At 38.7% G+C, this 15,830-nt stretch overlaps 1 protein-coding gene and 1 long non-coding RNA gene across 18 annotated transcripts in view; one reads left to right on the top strand and one right to left on the bottom strand.

Annotated features, from left to right (window-relative positions):
- TDP1 (tyrosyl-DNA phosphodiesterase 1) overlaps positions 1–15,830 on the bottom strand; it is a 181,345-nt gene that overhangs the window by 134,801 nt on the left and 30,714 nt on the right. For all 17 annotated transcript variants that reach the window (XR_011970128.1, XR_011970127.1, XM_072622825.1 and 14 more), the window contains one exon: positions 8,006–8,098. Coding sequence is in view for 15 of the 17 variants with exons in the window: in XM_072622825.1 (XP_072478926.1) it covers positions 8,006–8,098 (93 nt within the window). In the remaining 2 variants the exon portion in view is untranslated. The remainder of the gene's footprint in view (positions 1–8,005; positions 8,099–15,830) is intronic.
- Positions 1–15,830, top strand: part of LOC140513281 (uncharacterized) — a 40,847-nt gene that overhangs the window by 4,339 nt on the left and 20,678 nt on the right. The gene's annotated exons all lie outside the window — the stretch shown is intronic.

The following is a 15,830-nucleotide window of genomic DNA, read 5'->3' as shown; positions in this document are numbered from 1 at the left end:
GGGCCAGGAAGCAAGTTTGCAAAGAGTTAAGAAAAGAGTGGGTAGTAAAGAAGTGTAGGCAGTAAATGTAAAAGGCTTTCTTTTAAAAAATGAATTCAGCTGTGAAAGGTAGGTAAGAAATATAGGAAATGCTTTGTTGCTGCAATGTTTCAGTCATGTCCAACCCTGTGTGACCTCTTTTGGGGTTTTCGTGATAAAGATACTGGAGTGGTTTGCCATTTCCTTCTCTAGCTCATTTGACAGATGAGGAAACTGACGCCAACAAAGTTCAATGACCTGCTCACAGTCACACAGAGTGTCTGAGGCCAGATCTGAACTGTGGAAGATGAGTCTTTTTGACTTCAGGCCTGGCATTCTCTCCACTGCGCCACCTGGCTGCCCCTGGAGGAACAGCTATAAGCTACTAATGGATTCAAAGTTCTTTGAGGAGGACAGTCATTTTTTTTTTATCCTTTTCAGTGCCTATCACAGAGCACTGAATGTTACAGACAATAAATACTGATTAAATCAATCAATAAAAAGATCAAGGAAAATAAAAGAGCAAGGAAAACAAACTATGCAACAGTTTATATTCTGAGATAGCATCTATTGTTAGATGCCACACTCATATCTGACATTAGTCACTGTCTGTCGGAAACAAACTGTGATCGGCAATGAATGTAAATCAGGTTTCCAAACTCCAGAACATTTAAAACTGCCATACCTACGCAGATACACCAAAAAAGGAAACTGTTAATAGCTAAAAAGGCAAGGGTTTTTTGTAAGTGCAAACTATGTATTCCTTGTTATGGGGACAACTTTATTTCCCTGCATTTATTAAGGGCACCAGCACCCTTCCATGTCACTTAAATTCACAACGATGGAGTCATCCTCCACCTTTTACTATCCCTTCTCCATCCCTTCCCTCAGCCCCATCCACTGCCAAGTCTAATCAATTCTTTCTTCCCCATCTTCAAAATCCATTTGCCCTCTTATATGCCCTAACTCAAGTTCATGCCTTCAGTGGACTATTTTAAGTCTCCTAAATGGCTTCCCCCCTTCAGGTCTCTTTAAGCTTTCCTCCATAAAGCCACCTAAGCACGAGTCTGAACATATTCCTGACATGTACAGAAAGCTTACTTTCCCAGTTGCTTCTAGGCTCAAATACAAATTCCTTCACAAGACATTTATATCCTCTCCCAATCTGGCTTCCATCTAGCTTTCCAGGCTTTCTGTCCCTTTTATTGTCCCCTTCAAGGCTCCATGTTGCAAACTGGGTCTCCTTACTATTCCTCATAGAAGACATTCTGGCCCCAGATGGCTCTGGAGAAGAGAATGAGGCTGATGACTTTGCACAGCCCTCCCTCCCTTAAATCCAATTCACTTGCATGTCCTGGCATCACCTTTCCCTGATGGCATGGTCCTCTTTGAGAACAAAGGTCAAACAACAGCTACAGCGAGACATTCAATCTTCCACCTCTGATCATGCTGTGGCTGTGTCTAGAATGCACTCTCTCCTGACCACTGCTTCTCGGAATCACTAGCTTCCCAAAAACTTCAGCTCCAGTGCACAAGAAGCTTGCCCCTCCATTCCATTCCTACCCCTATCACCCCAGGTGAGTGTCCTACCTGAAATTACTTTGCAAAGATTTCTATTTCCTTACATATGTTCTTTCCAAAAGAAGGTGGAGGGCAACACCATCCTCCCATTCCCTTAGGCTCCCCACCTAGAAGTCATTCTGAATTCCTCACTCTTACCTCTTCCACATCTAAGCTGTGGCCAAGGCCTGCTGATTTCTCCTTTACAACATCTCTCAAATTCCTTGTTCTCTAAAAGAATGTGACTTTTGAGAGTAGGGAATATCTCTTTTTTTTCCACTCTGTAACTCTGGGTTCAATTCAAAAAACACTTATCATGGGTCTACTATGTGCCCATCACTGTGCTAACTACTGAGATACAAAAAGAGACAAAAGACAGGCCCTGCCCTCAAACAGCTCACTATCTAATGGAGGAGACCAACATGTAAATAAATATGTACAGAGCAAGCTCTATATAGGATAAAAAGGAAATAATTAACAGAGGAAGACCCTGATATTAAGAGGGGTTAAAGAAGGCTTCCTGTAGAAGGTGGGATTTTAGCAAGGACTGAAAAGAAGCCCTTGTTGAAGGAATAGCCATTAAGTAGACCAGTGTCATGAGATCAAAGATCACATGTTTGAGACTGTGAAGGTTAGAGGGGCTAGTTTATGAAAGGCTTTAGGAAGCCGCCAGAGTTTATTAAGGGGGGGGGTGTGTGTGTGTGTGTGTGTGTGTGTGTGTGTGTGTGTGTGTGTGTGCGCGCGCGCGCACGCGCGCGCGTGCTCTGTCTGTCTCTCTGTCTGTCTGTGTGTTTCATTGAGATGAAAACAGGCAGGGAGACCCATCTGTACGCTATTGCAGCAACCAAGCTATGGGATGATGAGGGCCCGCACTGCAGTCCAGCCAATGTCATGGGACACAAGGTGGGTAATTGACAGATGCACTGACAGGGAGAATGCTGTTGCCCTCTACAATATTATGTTACTCTCTACAGTAGCAAGCTTGTTGAATGAATAAGTCATTTCAGATGGAGGAAAGAAAGACAATAAGAAGTCCCAAGAGTCAGGGAAGGCCTATACAGAAAATGGAGGTAATGGTGGAATGACAACAATAATACAGTGTTTTAAAGTAAGTAAAATGTTTCATATACATCCCTACATTTGGGTCTCACAATAACCTTGTGCGACAGATTTTATAGGCATATATATCTGCCTTTCTTTGAATCCTCAGCACTTAATGCTGAACAAGTACTTGTGGGTTGATTGATCAGTCTCTGAGCTCTATCATCCTTCCTCAAAATTCGGAATAGGAAGTGATGGTAGAATCTTTGCGGTCCACTCCATACACCTCCACTCCCTTCCACCCATTTCCACCATACCCTTGAGGGTAGCTAGGTAGTGCAATGGATAGAGCACCAGTGCAGCAGTCAGGAGGACCTGAGTTCAAATCTCACCTCAGACACTTGACACTCACTAGCTGTGTGACCTTGGGCTAGTCACTTAACCCCAACTGCCTCATCCTGGGTCATCTCCAGTCATCCTGATGAATATCTGGTCACTGGATTCAGATGGCTCTGGAGAAGTGAGGCTGGTGACCTGCACTGCCCTCCCTCACTCAAAACAAAATCAAGTACAAGTCATGTCATTATATCTGATGGCATGGTCTTCTTCAGCAATGAAGGATGAACACACACCATACCCTTGAATTCAGGGTAACTGCCATCTCTGCATCTCTTCTCTATATCCAGATAGCTTTATTATTATTTCCCTGTTCAAATGGAATTTTGTTGAACAAGAGGAGAAAAATAAAAATAAGTTAACCAATATGCTACAATCAGTAAAAACAATTGTCAGTGACTTGAATTAGTCACTGACAGAAGAGAAAAAGATTATTATAATCATGATAACATCAAAACTGACAATAGGATTAGAATTTTATAGTATGGCTTGAATTGGATGACCTCTAACATCCTGTCAGACATTAAGATTCTGCAATTCAACGAATTAAATTTTTCCTCAGTAACTCGAAAAGCCAAGCAGCCAAGGAATTACAAGGAGCCATCTGAAGATTCATGGAGAAAGAAAAAAAAAAAAAGATAAAAGCCTGAGACTTCCCCTCCAAAAAAAAAAAAACTAAACAAAAACTATCCAAAAAAACCTACCACCCAGCCTTATTCTCTGGATTTAATCACCAAATCCTAGCTATCTTCTGCAGCCCCTTCTCCTATTACGCAAGTTCTTTCCAGAACCTCCATTTGAGGGATGAGGCTCAGACCAGCCATCGCTGATTCTCTGTATTTAGCCACCGTGCCTCAGTTGCCGTCTGACTCCACTTCTGAAGGCACCCTCTCCCACTGGTGAGGTATTCATAAAATCTCCATTTTGAGAATGAGACCCAGGACAGACATCCTTCATTCTCCAGACTCAGTGACTGTGTCCCTGACCTTCTCCTCTTCACCCACTTCTCTCTCACTCACTTTTCAGCTCCTCTTTTACGTTGCTGACTATGCTGACAGTCTTTATTAGCAATTAGTCAAAAAGAAAGGAGTATGGAGAGAAAAGGTGGTGAGTTCTGAGGTGTTTACAAAACATCCAGTTTGGGCTATCCTAGGTATTTGAGACTGGAGCTCAAAAGAGAGGTCAGGTCTAACGATATAGATCTGGGAATCATCAATAAATGTTATAGATAACCTACAATTATCATGAGAGAGGATAATTGAATGCACAGCTCTTCTTAAAAGAGATAGAAGGTGGATTATTTCAGGAGGAAAGAGCTTCCCCTGTCCCAAGGAATAACATTATCAGAAACAAAGAAGGGTATGGAAGGAAAAGATGGTGAGTTCTGTTTTGTGAGTTCTGGGGTGCTTACAAAACATCCAGTTTGAGCTATCCTTGGTATCTGAGACTGGAGCTCAAAAGAAAGGTTAGCTCTGACTATATAGAATGACATTATGGATACAGAGGCACCACTAGGAAAGAGTTTAATATATGTCAGAAAATGAAGAAACCAGGAGTGGTGATTGGTAATTGCCTGCTGACAAGAGCTGACGAAGCTATTTGTTGTCTTGACACACACAGCAGTCAGTCTGCCATCTACCACCTGTTAGTATCTGGAATTTGAATGGGAACCTCTGGGATTTGTCAAAACTTGATGATCACTACCCATCCCTGAAGATTCCTATGGAGATAATAAATATCACCATGAGTGGGTGGGCAGTGGATAAAGTGCTGAGCCCGAAGTCAAGAAGACTCATCTTCCTGAACTGGTATCTGGACTCAGACACTAGCTGTGGGACCAAAGGCAAGTCATTTAATCCTGCTAGAAGGAAATGGAAAACCACTCCAATATCTTTGCAAAGAAAACCCCACATGGGGGGGGGAGGAGTCCACAAAGAGTTGGACATGATTGAAAATTAACCAAAGTGAAAAGGGAATGCACTGCTAAAGCAAAGCCAAAGACCTTAGGAGCACAAGTGATATTTTGATTACTATTGTGAACTGAAGGCAAGGCATTTAGAAGAGAAAGGCAAATGTCCTCTTCTATTTGTGTTACTTGTAATAATATTATGACATAGGTCACCTGTTTATAGATGACAACAATATCACACGAAGAGTTTACTCATATCTCAGCAAAACATTTTATACTCTCTAATATTATCCCTGGGGGCAGTTACTATATGGTATATTCTAAGTACTATGAAATATATTACATATATTTTTTTACTTAGATTTTTATTACTTAGATTCTATCTGTTATAATAATGTTTTATTACTGAAACAGTACATGAGGTGAGGGGTTAGCCTAGATTATTTTTAATGTTTCTTACAGTTCCAACATCCTACGATCCTGAGACTTCCCAAATATTCATCCCCTACCTCTTGTTTCCCAATGGTACATCATATCATGTCTTTCTATCTCCCTCCTTTCTCCGAACTCCATCTTTTTGTGGTTTTGCTCTTTAGGCAAAGCAATGTCCTTGGTCACATTCACGTTAATCCCCCTCCCTGAAATCTAAGTGGTACTATTCACCAAGGCACCATCATAGAAACAAAAATTAAGAAATAAAGCACAGCTGGCTTCCTGCACCATCTTACCTCTTCAATGTACAGCTATCTCGGCAAAATGAGTTTATTTTTCATGCTTACTGCACTGGTCTAAATGTTTATACTCTGCAGCTTCCAATGTTTGAAATGAGTTACTACAAACCACATTTAATGATGCTATACTGATGCTATGACCTCAGTCTTCCCAACACTTAATTCAAGGATAAATAAAAAACACAAGCATATTTCATTTTAACAATTCCTTTTGTCCCAGGGGAACATAAAACACTTTGTTAAATGTTTCTCATAGTACCCACAACTTGAATACTCTCACTTTTAAAATCAATGGTTAGCAAAGAACACTTCATGGTAGATGGCAAAGACAGGTTCTATGGTTAATAGAAAGTGTTGGAGGGATTTGTGATGGCATTCTGTATTTGTGTTTGCTCAAAATTTCTATTATATTGGTTCAAATGTAATCTGTATTTCCCCCTAAAATCAGGCAGGGAGAAAAAACATGAATTGGCCTACAAATGGAATTATTTTTAATGCAAACTTATTATCATCCATCTTTCCTAAGTGATCTCATTTTAGGGTAAGAATAGGGACGGGACCTTGATCTATTATTTCAATGACATAATAACCCACTGGATGAGAAAACTACCCCTTCCAATGAAGATCAGCCCCTTCTCTGCAATATATAGTGTTAGAGAATTGCCTAGAATATTGAGAGGTTAAGGGTGTTGCCCAAGGCCACTTAACCAGTATATGGCAGAGGCTGGCCTTAAATCCAGGGCCTCCTGGCTCTGGGGTCAGTTCTCTCGACACGATGTCACACTCCCTCCCATTTTAAGAGTACGACTGATGATGGGACTAATATGGCATAGGGCTGTATCAAAAATCTTAGACATAACTCCAGTGCCACCAGTTCATGTTATAAAAGCTATTATTATCACAATGTGCTAAAATTTTGACAACATTTGAGCAACCTATCACAAAATTCTGATACATATTAAGCTAAGTGAAATATACTCTGTGCTTGATAATAATGTAAGCAATGAAAATGCAGAAACATATAAGGTCTGATATATAGTTTTGCAGAATTCACTGAACCTCAGAAATGGTGCTGCTTTCTTTTTAAAGCAGGGAACACTGGTCCACTGTCATTCAACTGTACATATTCATCTTTTTTTCTAGTAATAGTGATGGGGTATGCTGAGCCATCATAGTGTGGGAAAAATAATAAATTTATAGTCAACAGAGTTCATTAAAAATCCTAGCTGACACTCAGTAACTGAGGTCCAGCAAATCTAGAAAGCAATTTTGAATTCTGCCCCAAAAGTTACTAAACAATGTCTATTTTTTGACTTAGTGATCCCACTGCTGTTCTCCAAAGAGAACAAAAAAAAAGAAAAATAAACCCAAAATGTATATAAAAATTCATAACAGTTCCTTTTTGTAGTAGCAAAACATGAAAAAGCTAAAGGGGTATCCATCAATTGGGGAACAGCTGGACCAATTAGGGTATATAAATGTAATGGAATATTGTTATTTCATAAGAAATGATGAAAGAAAAAACTGAAAGGACTTGTACAAACTAATACAGGGGGAAGCAAGCAATTTGTACAATAACAACTCTGGAAAAAAAAAAAAAGACCAAGCATGATTCCAGGAGATCAGTGATGAAACATACTACTCATCTCCTGAGAGAAAGGTTATGGCCTCAGGGGGTAGAATGAGATAAATATTTTTTCAACCAAGTCAATGAAGGAATTTGTATTACTTGATTGTGCATATTTGTTAAAGGGGTTTTACTTTTCTTTCTTTCTTTCCCAATAGTGGGAGGAGGTGGGTGGGGTAGGGAGAAGTAGAGGAAGGAGAAAGAGATAATAAAAGTCGATTAACTAAAAAAAAAAAAAAATTAAAAAAATGAGACTAACTGAAAACATAGCATACAGCAGCTGCTTAAAAAATGCTGACTGAAGGACAGCTTTGAAAGTTACATGTTAAATTTATATCTTTTTCCTTTTTTTAAAGCAAGCTATATATAATAGATTCAAAGTTTCATATTCCCCTCTATTCTACTGGGTGAATGAAGTGTTCACTTTAGTTGATTTTTTTAAAATTCAGAATTTTTTTTTAAAAGGACAAAAAAGGAACTCAGATTCTTTTTTGTCTTGACCATTTACGAGAGATAAACAGCCATGGGTAAGTTATTTCATCTCTAAGGCCTCAGTCTCATCACCTGTAACATGGGGATAATAATAGTTACAATACCCCAAAGAACTGTTGGGAGGATCAAATAAGATAACATAGCCCAAGTGGTAAATATAAATGTAAGTTGTTATCGTTCACACATATTTGAGAAGATACAGTCACTGCCAAGAGGCAAAAGGAAACATACCCTTGGGTTTTTTGGTGCCAGTCAGCCTGAATAAGATTGGAAGTATGGATGACAACTCGAAGGCCTTCTTCATACAACAGCAGCATCATTTTCCTTTAAAAAAAAAATAAGTGTATGGATAGATTGTCAGAGGTACGTTCTGAAACATACAGAGCTCCAGTAATCCCAACCATGACTAAAGATTTGACAATTAAGAGTAAACCACTGAAATTCTAATAGCATTCTTAACCATTTCAATTACTCCTCTATTCTACAATACAGAAGATGGTGAAATGATAGGCAGAAGATATATAAACTTAGCAAGAATGTTAACAAAACAATTTTACATAATGGGAATTACCTGGTATTGCCCACCAGAAAAAGCCCAAATGATTCAGCCTAGAATTTAAGATCATCCCAAAACAGACTTGTCCCAGTCTGTTATCCATTACTCCCTAATGGGAACGCTTCACTTCAGTACAGTCAAATCTCTTTTCTATCCCTCAAGCCCACCATTTTAATTTCCGTCTCTTTAGCGTTGCTCATGTTATTTTTTCCCCTGCACACAAATGTCCTTTTCTTTCCTCTCTATCATTCTAAATTTATAAATAAAATATTTCCTTCACGAAGCAGTTCCAAAAATCACCACCTTCCTTATATTCCCACCCAATAAAACTTCTATTATTTGAATTCTAAGAGTATTTGGTCCAGGGGAGGGGACCCTGCAGCCTCAAGGCCACATGTGGCCCTCTAAGTCTTCAAGTGTAGCCTTTTGACTAAATCCAAACATCACAGAACAAATCCCCTTAATAAACAAATTTGTTCTGTAAAACTTGGACTCAGTGAAAAGGCCACACTTGAAGACCTAGAAGGCCACATCTGGCTTTGAGGCCACAGGTTCCCCCACCCCTGACTTTGGTCTGTACATTTGACATTTCAATCAATCAAAATTTATGAAGTTCCTACTAAGTGCCAGGGACAAATGTGGTATTTCACAAGTCTCAGTTCAGTATTAAGTTATTAAAGCTTAAAAATGCATTCAGTCATTTGTAGGGCATCCTATATCGTTCCCTAATTGTTTGACATAGCCAAGATTTTTCTCTCTCTAGCTGGAGTGTATAACAATTCTCCGAAAGGAAACATACCATTGAGCTAACATTTAGCTGTAGTTTTTGATACATAGCCTGATATTGGCTTATACAATGTCACATTATTTTCTAATTGTTTGAAATATCCAAGATTTATCTCCCAAGATGGAACAAAAGACTTTCAAGGTCAAGAATCATGTCATTAACTTAATAACCAGCTTTTATATAACACTTAGAGGATTGCAAAGAGCTTTAAACGTTACCTCATTTGATTCTCACAACAAGCCTGTGAGGTAGATACTATTATTATCCACATTTTACAGATGAGGAAACAGGCAGAGAGAGGTTAAGTGACTTACTAAATGTCAATAGAGCTAGTGTTTGAGGTAGGATTTGAATTCAGGTCTTCCTGAAGATATGACCTAGCTATCTCTTCTATATACACCAAAGTGTGGAGCCCAATGTCATCGATGTGACTCTACATAAAAATGATACAATCCAACAAATATTTCCTGAGCACCCAATATATGTTAAATACTGTATAAGGCACAACAAGGGGCAGCTAGGTGGCAGAGTGGATAGAGTGCCGGGCCTGGAGTCCAGAAGACTCATCTTCCTGAGTTCAAATCCAGTCTCAGACACTTCCTACTATATGACCCTGGAAGTCACTGAACCCTGTTTGCCTCAGTTTCCTCATCTGTAAAATGAGCAAGAGAAGGAAATGGCAAACCATTCTAATATCTCTGCCAAGAAAACCTCAAACCAGGGTCACCAAGAGTCAGACATGACTGAAACAATCAAACAATGTAAAGCACAATAAACAAGACAATGTCCCTGACCTTAATTAATTTATAATCCAGTTTGAGGGAATAAAATACGCACCTACATAGCAACAATAAAAAATAAGGAGATGGCTGAAAAGGGACATGACAAAGCACTACAAATATTCGCTGGGAAAGTAGGGAACACGTGTTAGAAGGGTCTGGGAAGACTGCAAGGAAAAGGTGGAGTCTGAGCTGCAGACATTGCAAGGTGTATGGGTACAATTTCAAAGAAAGGTGTGGAAGGAGGTCACAGAGAATATCCTCAACTAAAGCACAAGCGAGGGGAAGCCCTCCATGTGTTCAAGGAATGACAAGTCTGAAAATATCCTGACACAATGGAACGATCACCCGGACAGGATCACTTGCCCCAGACCACAAAAGAATGAATATATGTGAATTTCATTCAAGTTGCTCAGCACTAAAATGGTATACAGCTAAAAAGAACTACAGCTCTTTTTGTCATCTTTCAATGTATGAAATATGCTCACTGAAATCTAGGCCAATTTATATTTAGTCATGAATTCATCAACAGTAATGAAGAACAAGCTAATTCTAGACGACAGATAACAATTTGCCAAATATTCACAATTACAAAGGTCGGTGAACTCTGATCATGGGAAATATAAAACAATTTAAGGGTGAACAGTTTATCATTTTGTTTTTAACAAATATAATATGATTAAAGCCATGGCTTAAAAAAAAAAGACAATGTAGGGCATGGGGCTTCCTCTGAGAAGTGTGAATGCAGATGTAATTCTAAACTTATGATTATAGGATTTAGAGCCAAAAGGATCCATCAAGATCTACTCCATCATTTTACAGAAGAGGAAACTGAAGGGAAAAATCATATTATCGCTTACTTATGCAACTTTGTGGCAATGAACACAAATTTAAGTTTAATTTAAACATTTAAGTGAGATAATATGAATAAAGTGACCTGTAAACCTTAGAATACTATATAAATGCCAACAGTTACTTATTTTCATAGTTTTTCTTTCTTTTTTTCTGGAGAGGCGGCATGGATACAATACTAGACTTGAAGGAAATTTGTTGTTCAGTTGTTTTTCAGTCATGCCTAACTCTTCATGCCCATCTGGGATTTTCTTGGCAAATATACTGAAATGGTTTGCTATTTCCTTCTCTAGCTGATTTTACAGACTAGGAAACTAAAGCAGAGAGGCTTAAGTGACTTGCCCAGGTTAACACAACTAGTATCTGAGGTCACATTTGAACTTCCTGACTCCAGACCTGGCACTCTATCCACTGTGCCACCTAACTGCCCTATATAAATGAGAATATAAATGAGAGGCAGCATTGCATACATTCAAATCCTCACTCAGGCATTTAATAACTATTATACTGCCAAGTCATTTAATCTCTCTGAGCCCCATTTTCTTCACCTGTAAAATGGGGATATCAACACCTGCCTCAAAGGGTCATTATATGGGTTAAATAAAGTAATCTCTATCGGTAGGTTAGCTAGAAGCAGCTCAGGGATACGATAGAGCCTTTTCAATAAAACACAAGGTAAGTCAGTGATCTGGAAGAATGGACAAGAAAAAGAAACCATTCTGGGTTGGTAATTTATAACCCACATGACCTCAAATAGGTTACTTATTAATTATAATAAGAATAGTAGCTTACACTTACATATAAAGTTGGCAAACTCGAGTTCAAATCCTGTCTTTGACAACTATGAGCTGTGCAACCCCAGGCACTTTAACCTCTCTTGCCTCAGTTTCCTCACCTGAAAAATGAAGAGGTTAGATCTGCTGGCCTCTAACAGCCCTTCCATGTGCTCTATAAATCTTTAAAAAACATAAGTGTAAGCTACTACTATTATTAATATTAATAAGTAACCTGTTTGAGGTCACATAGGTTATAAATTGCCAACCCACAATGGCTTCTTTTCCTTATCTACTCTTCTAGAACACTAACTTACCCTTGTCACCCATGTAGTCTATGGAAAACAACCCTAAATTAAGAAACCAGACACCTAGACTCTACATCTATCTGTATGACCTTGAGAAAATCAATTCTGCTCTCTAGGCCTGTTTCCTCCTGGAAGAGCTATTAAATTAGATTTTATCTCCACTGTTTCTTGTAGCTCCAAAATTCATTAGATGGCACATTTCTCAAAAGCCAGTGGAACCCCTAAAAAAAAAAATCCTGAATATACTATCATGAAGCAATGCCAATAAAAATGATAATGCCATAAACAGTAACATTTGTATGGCCTTTCTGTTGTTCAGTTCTGTCTGACTCTACGCGACCCCATGGGCTTTTGTCCAGGGGGTTTTCTTGGCAAAGACACTGGAGTGGTTTGCCATTGCCTGCTCCAGCTCATTTTACACATAAGGAAATGAATCAGATAGGTGTCAAGCAACTTGTCCAGAGTCACAGATCTTAATGTTGGTAAAAATGCCTTACAGACATTATCTAATTTTTATCATCACAATGGTCCTGGAAGAAACTGAACTGCCCTTAAAGATTAAGCCCAGGGACACATACCTGGTAAGCATGTAAGGTCAAATTTGAACTCAAGATCTTCCTGGCTCTAAGTCAAGTGCTGTCTATCCCCTGGGCCACCATTATTAACGTAGCTACTTGTGATCATTTAGCATTGGTACACCCATGTGCCATCACTGAAAACAGCTTCCCACAGGGCCTCTAATCCACCTTTCCATATGTAATTTACACTGAGAAAAATGAGATTTGGACTAAAAGATGATAGAGGCCAGAAGGACCGTTTCACTGCAACCAATGTTTCTGCATATAGGAGGCATTCTATCTACTGCGCTACCCCCACAATCACACTTAGATTTTAACCCTACGACCTTCTTGTTTCCTCATCTATACCTTGGACATGAAGGGCATCTTGGCAGCTAGCCCTGGTTGGCTGGAAGAATTTCTAAAAGCTTTTGCTAAAATAAGTCACCTAGGTGGCACAGTCACTTAACCCTGTTTGCCTCAGTTTCCTCATCTGTAAAATGAGCTGGAGAAGGAAATGGCAAACCACTCCAGTATCTTTGCTAGGAGAACCCCAAATGGGGTCATAAAGAGTTGGATACAGCTGAAAACCACTGAAGAAAAACAAAAGTTAATCAGGAAACAATCTAGTTCTATTATGAAATTCAGTCCACAGGAGGAAAAAAAATGCATATAGAAAAGAAGGATCATTTTAACCAAGGTTTGACATCACAGAGGGCTGAAGCTCTCTCTATAGAGAAACTTGGAAAAGTACTGGACTGGAATTTAAAAACTGGTGAAATGTCCTGGAAGACAGATAATGAAACACAATATCCCATCCTTTTTGATATGAGGGAATAGGCCCTAGGACATAAAACACTGCGTGTATCATCCTTTATAGCCACTATACTGAATTCTTTTTTCTTAAGTGCTTTTCTTTGTCACAAGGGGGTCAGTCTCAGGTAGTGGGTGAGTGCATAAAAAATGAAATTAACTGTGACAGTCCAAAAGCACAGGTAAAATCTATTTAAAAAAAACAAACAACAATAGGTATTACACTGGGAATGCAAAGAACCAGGTACTAGGCCCACTCTGGTATTAACTAAGTTGGTAATTCTGGGGATATCATTCAATCTCGTGTAAATTAAGAGGGGAGTACAACATGATTTCTAGCCTTCCCTGAGCTCTGAAGTTATTTATAGGTGACAATGATATGCTCTTATTGTCAATTTAGGGGCAAGGATATTCTATCGGAAAAGGTGATTGAGGGATATGACAACCTCAAACACACAAAGGCATTTCTAGGCCCTTATTAAATCAAAAGTTATTTTACTTCAGGTTCTTTTCTAATTGTTAACACACATATACTTTCTCTTTCCAATAAGAGTGTAAGCTCCCTCAGGGCAGAGACTAAACTTCTGATTAGAAGTTCTCAAATATTTTGAATTCAGGACCTGTTTACACCATTAAAAATAATTGAGGACCCCTTCTCCCAAAGATCTTTTGTTAATATGGGTTATATCTATTATTATTAATTACTATGGAAATAGTTTTGACTTCATGAACTTCCTAAAAGTGTCCATGATACCTATTTTCATCGGTCAACTTGGAGGTTCCCAGAATACACTTTGAGAACTGTTGATTTAGATCAAGATGCCTTTCTTAATCCCTTCTGTGCCAAGGATTCCTTTATTAGTCTGGCGAAACCTACAGAACTCTTCTTAGAAAACTGTTTTTAAGTGCACAAAGTAAAATATATAAGATTACAAAGGAAGCCAACTATGCTGAAATAGTTATAAAAATATTTTAAAAAGCAAGTTCTTGGACTCCAAGTTAAGAACCCTAGCTTTAAATATTCGTACCTTTTCCTTGGCCCCTACCACTCTCTGCAAAGCATCATGTACAGTAGTGAGCACAGAGTAAGAATTGTTACACTTTTGGGAGAAAAAGGTCTCCACAGTGATTTCCTCTCCTATCAATGATGTCACCTCCTATCAAAGTATCGTAACTTTTAAGACATAGGTTGCACAGTGGATAGAGTGCTTGGGCCTGGAGTCAGGAAGACTCATCTTATTAAGTTGAAATCTGGTCTCAAATACCTACTACCTGTGTGACCCTGGCCAAGTCACTTAACTCTGCTTGCCTCTGTTTCCTCATCTGTTAAATGAGCTGGAGAAGGAAATGGCAAACCACTCCAATACTTTTGCCAAGAAAAACCCAAATTTGGTGACAAATAATCAGACCTGACTGAAACGACTCAACAATAAGTACTTAGCTATGAAAGGATCAAAAATCAAACTGTGATTTAAAAATTCTTTGCATTTTGGAAAACACTGCTTTATGCTCCATGTAAAAAGAAATTAATGAGAAACTCAAAATTTTGTTGAAATGGATTTTTAGCTAGAATCAAATGAGAAAATGTAATTAAAACCTATATTAATAATGTGGAAAAAAGTAAAATTAAAGGAAAAATACAAAATCTAGTTCCACAGGGTTCTGGTGATCACTTTTAATGACAGCTAATGTAGTACTGCCACATTTCATTCCAACATCTAAGAAATCAAATGTAGGCTGAATGGATGGATAACTTTTATATGTGCCTTTTCCCACTCCGGAGCCACTTTAAAAACAGGTCAGCAACAGACAATTTTAGAATCATATTTTATAAAAAAAGCTGATATTTATGTCGCCTTAAGGCTTACAAGATACTACACTACCTCATTTTAAAGACAAGGAAATTGAACCTCTAAAAGTTAGGACTTCTCAAGATGAAAGTTTGTTAGTATCTGAATTAGTGAGAGTTAGTATCTAGGGAAGGAATAAAAACCCAGATCTCCCAGACTCCAGATTCAGCACTCTATCTCCTATGCCATGTTGTCTCTCATAGGTATCTCAAAATTACAGTTATCCCTTTCACATCGCAACTTTCCCTACCACGGTTTCAATGTATCACGGGTCAGCAAAAGAATTTAATGGGAATTTGGGGGGAGTTTTGTAGAAACGTTGGATGACCCATGATGACACAGAATGCATGACCAAATACTTAACCCAAATTTTATAATCAGATACTAAACACCCATAAAAGAAAAATTTTTTAAAAATTAAGATTTCTTCTCTGGTATGAAAAGAGGGCCAAAAAGTTTGAGGCAGAGTTTCCAGATTGCAGGGGTGCTGTGTCCCTAATTCTTACACAGTGTAGAAGGGGTAACTGTAGAAGAAATCTTAGATATCATCAAGTCAAACCTATACATGAGCTCACATAGCCAGTACCCCCAAGTGGTACCTTGCATTCATCTAAAAGTCTCCAAGGGTGAGGAACTCAATCCCTCAATCCCATTTTACCCCACTCTCCCAACCCAAGGAAGTTCAATTCACTTCAGGAAAGCTCTAACTTTTAGGAAGTTCTTTCTTACATCGAGCCAAAATTGCCTCTCTATGAACTCCACCCACTGTTTCTAGATCTAC

The sequence above is a fragment of the Notamacropus eugenii genome, chromosome 7 (genome assembly GCF_028372415.1).
Source record: "Notamacropus eugenii isolate mMacEug1 chromosome 7, mMacEug1.pri_v2, whole genome shotgun sequence".
In the NCBI taxonomy this organism is placed as follows: Eukaryota; Metazoa; Chordata; class Mammalia; order Diprotodontia; family Macropodidae; genus Notamacropus; species Notamacropus eugenii.
Note: the sequence above shows the minus strand (reverse complement) of the source record. Positions and strands in the feature narration are given on the sequence as shown.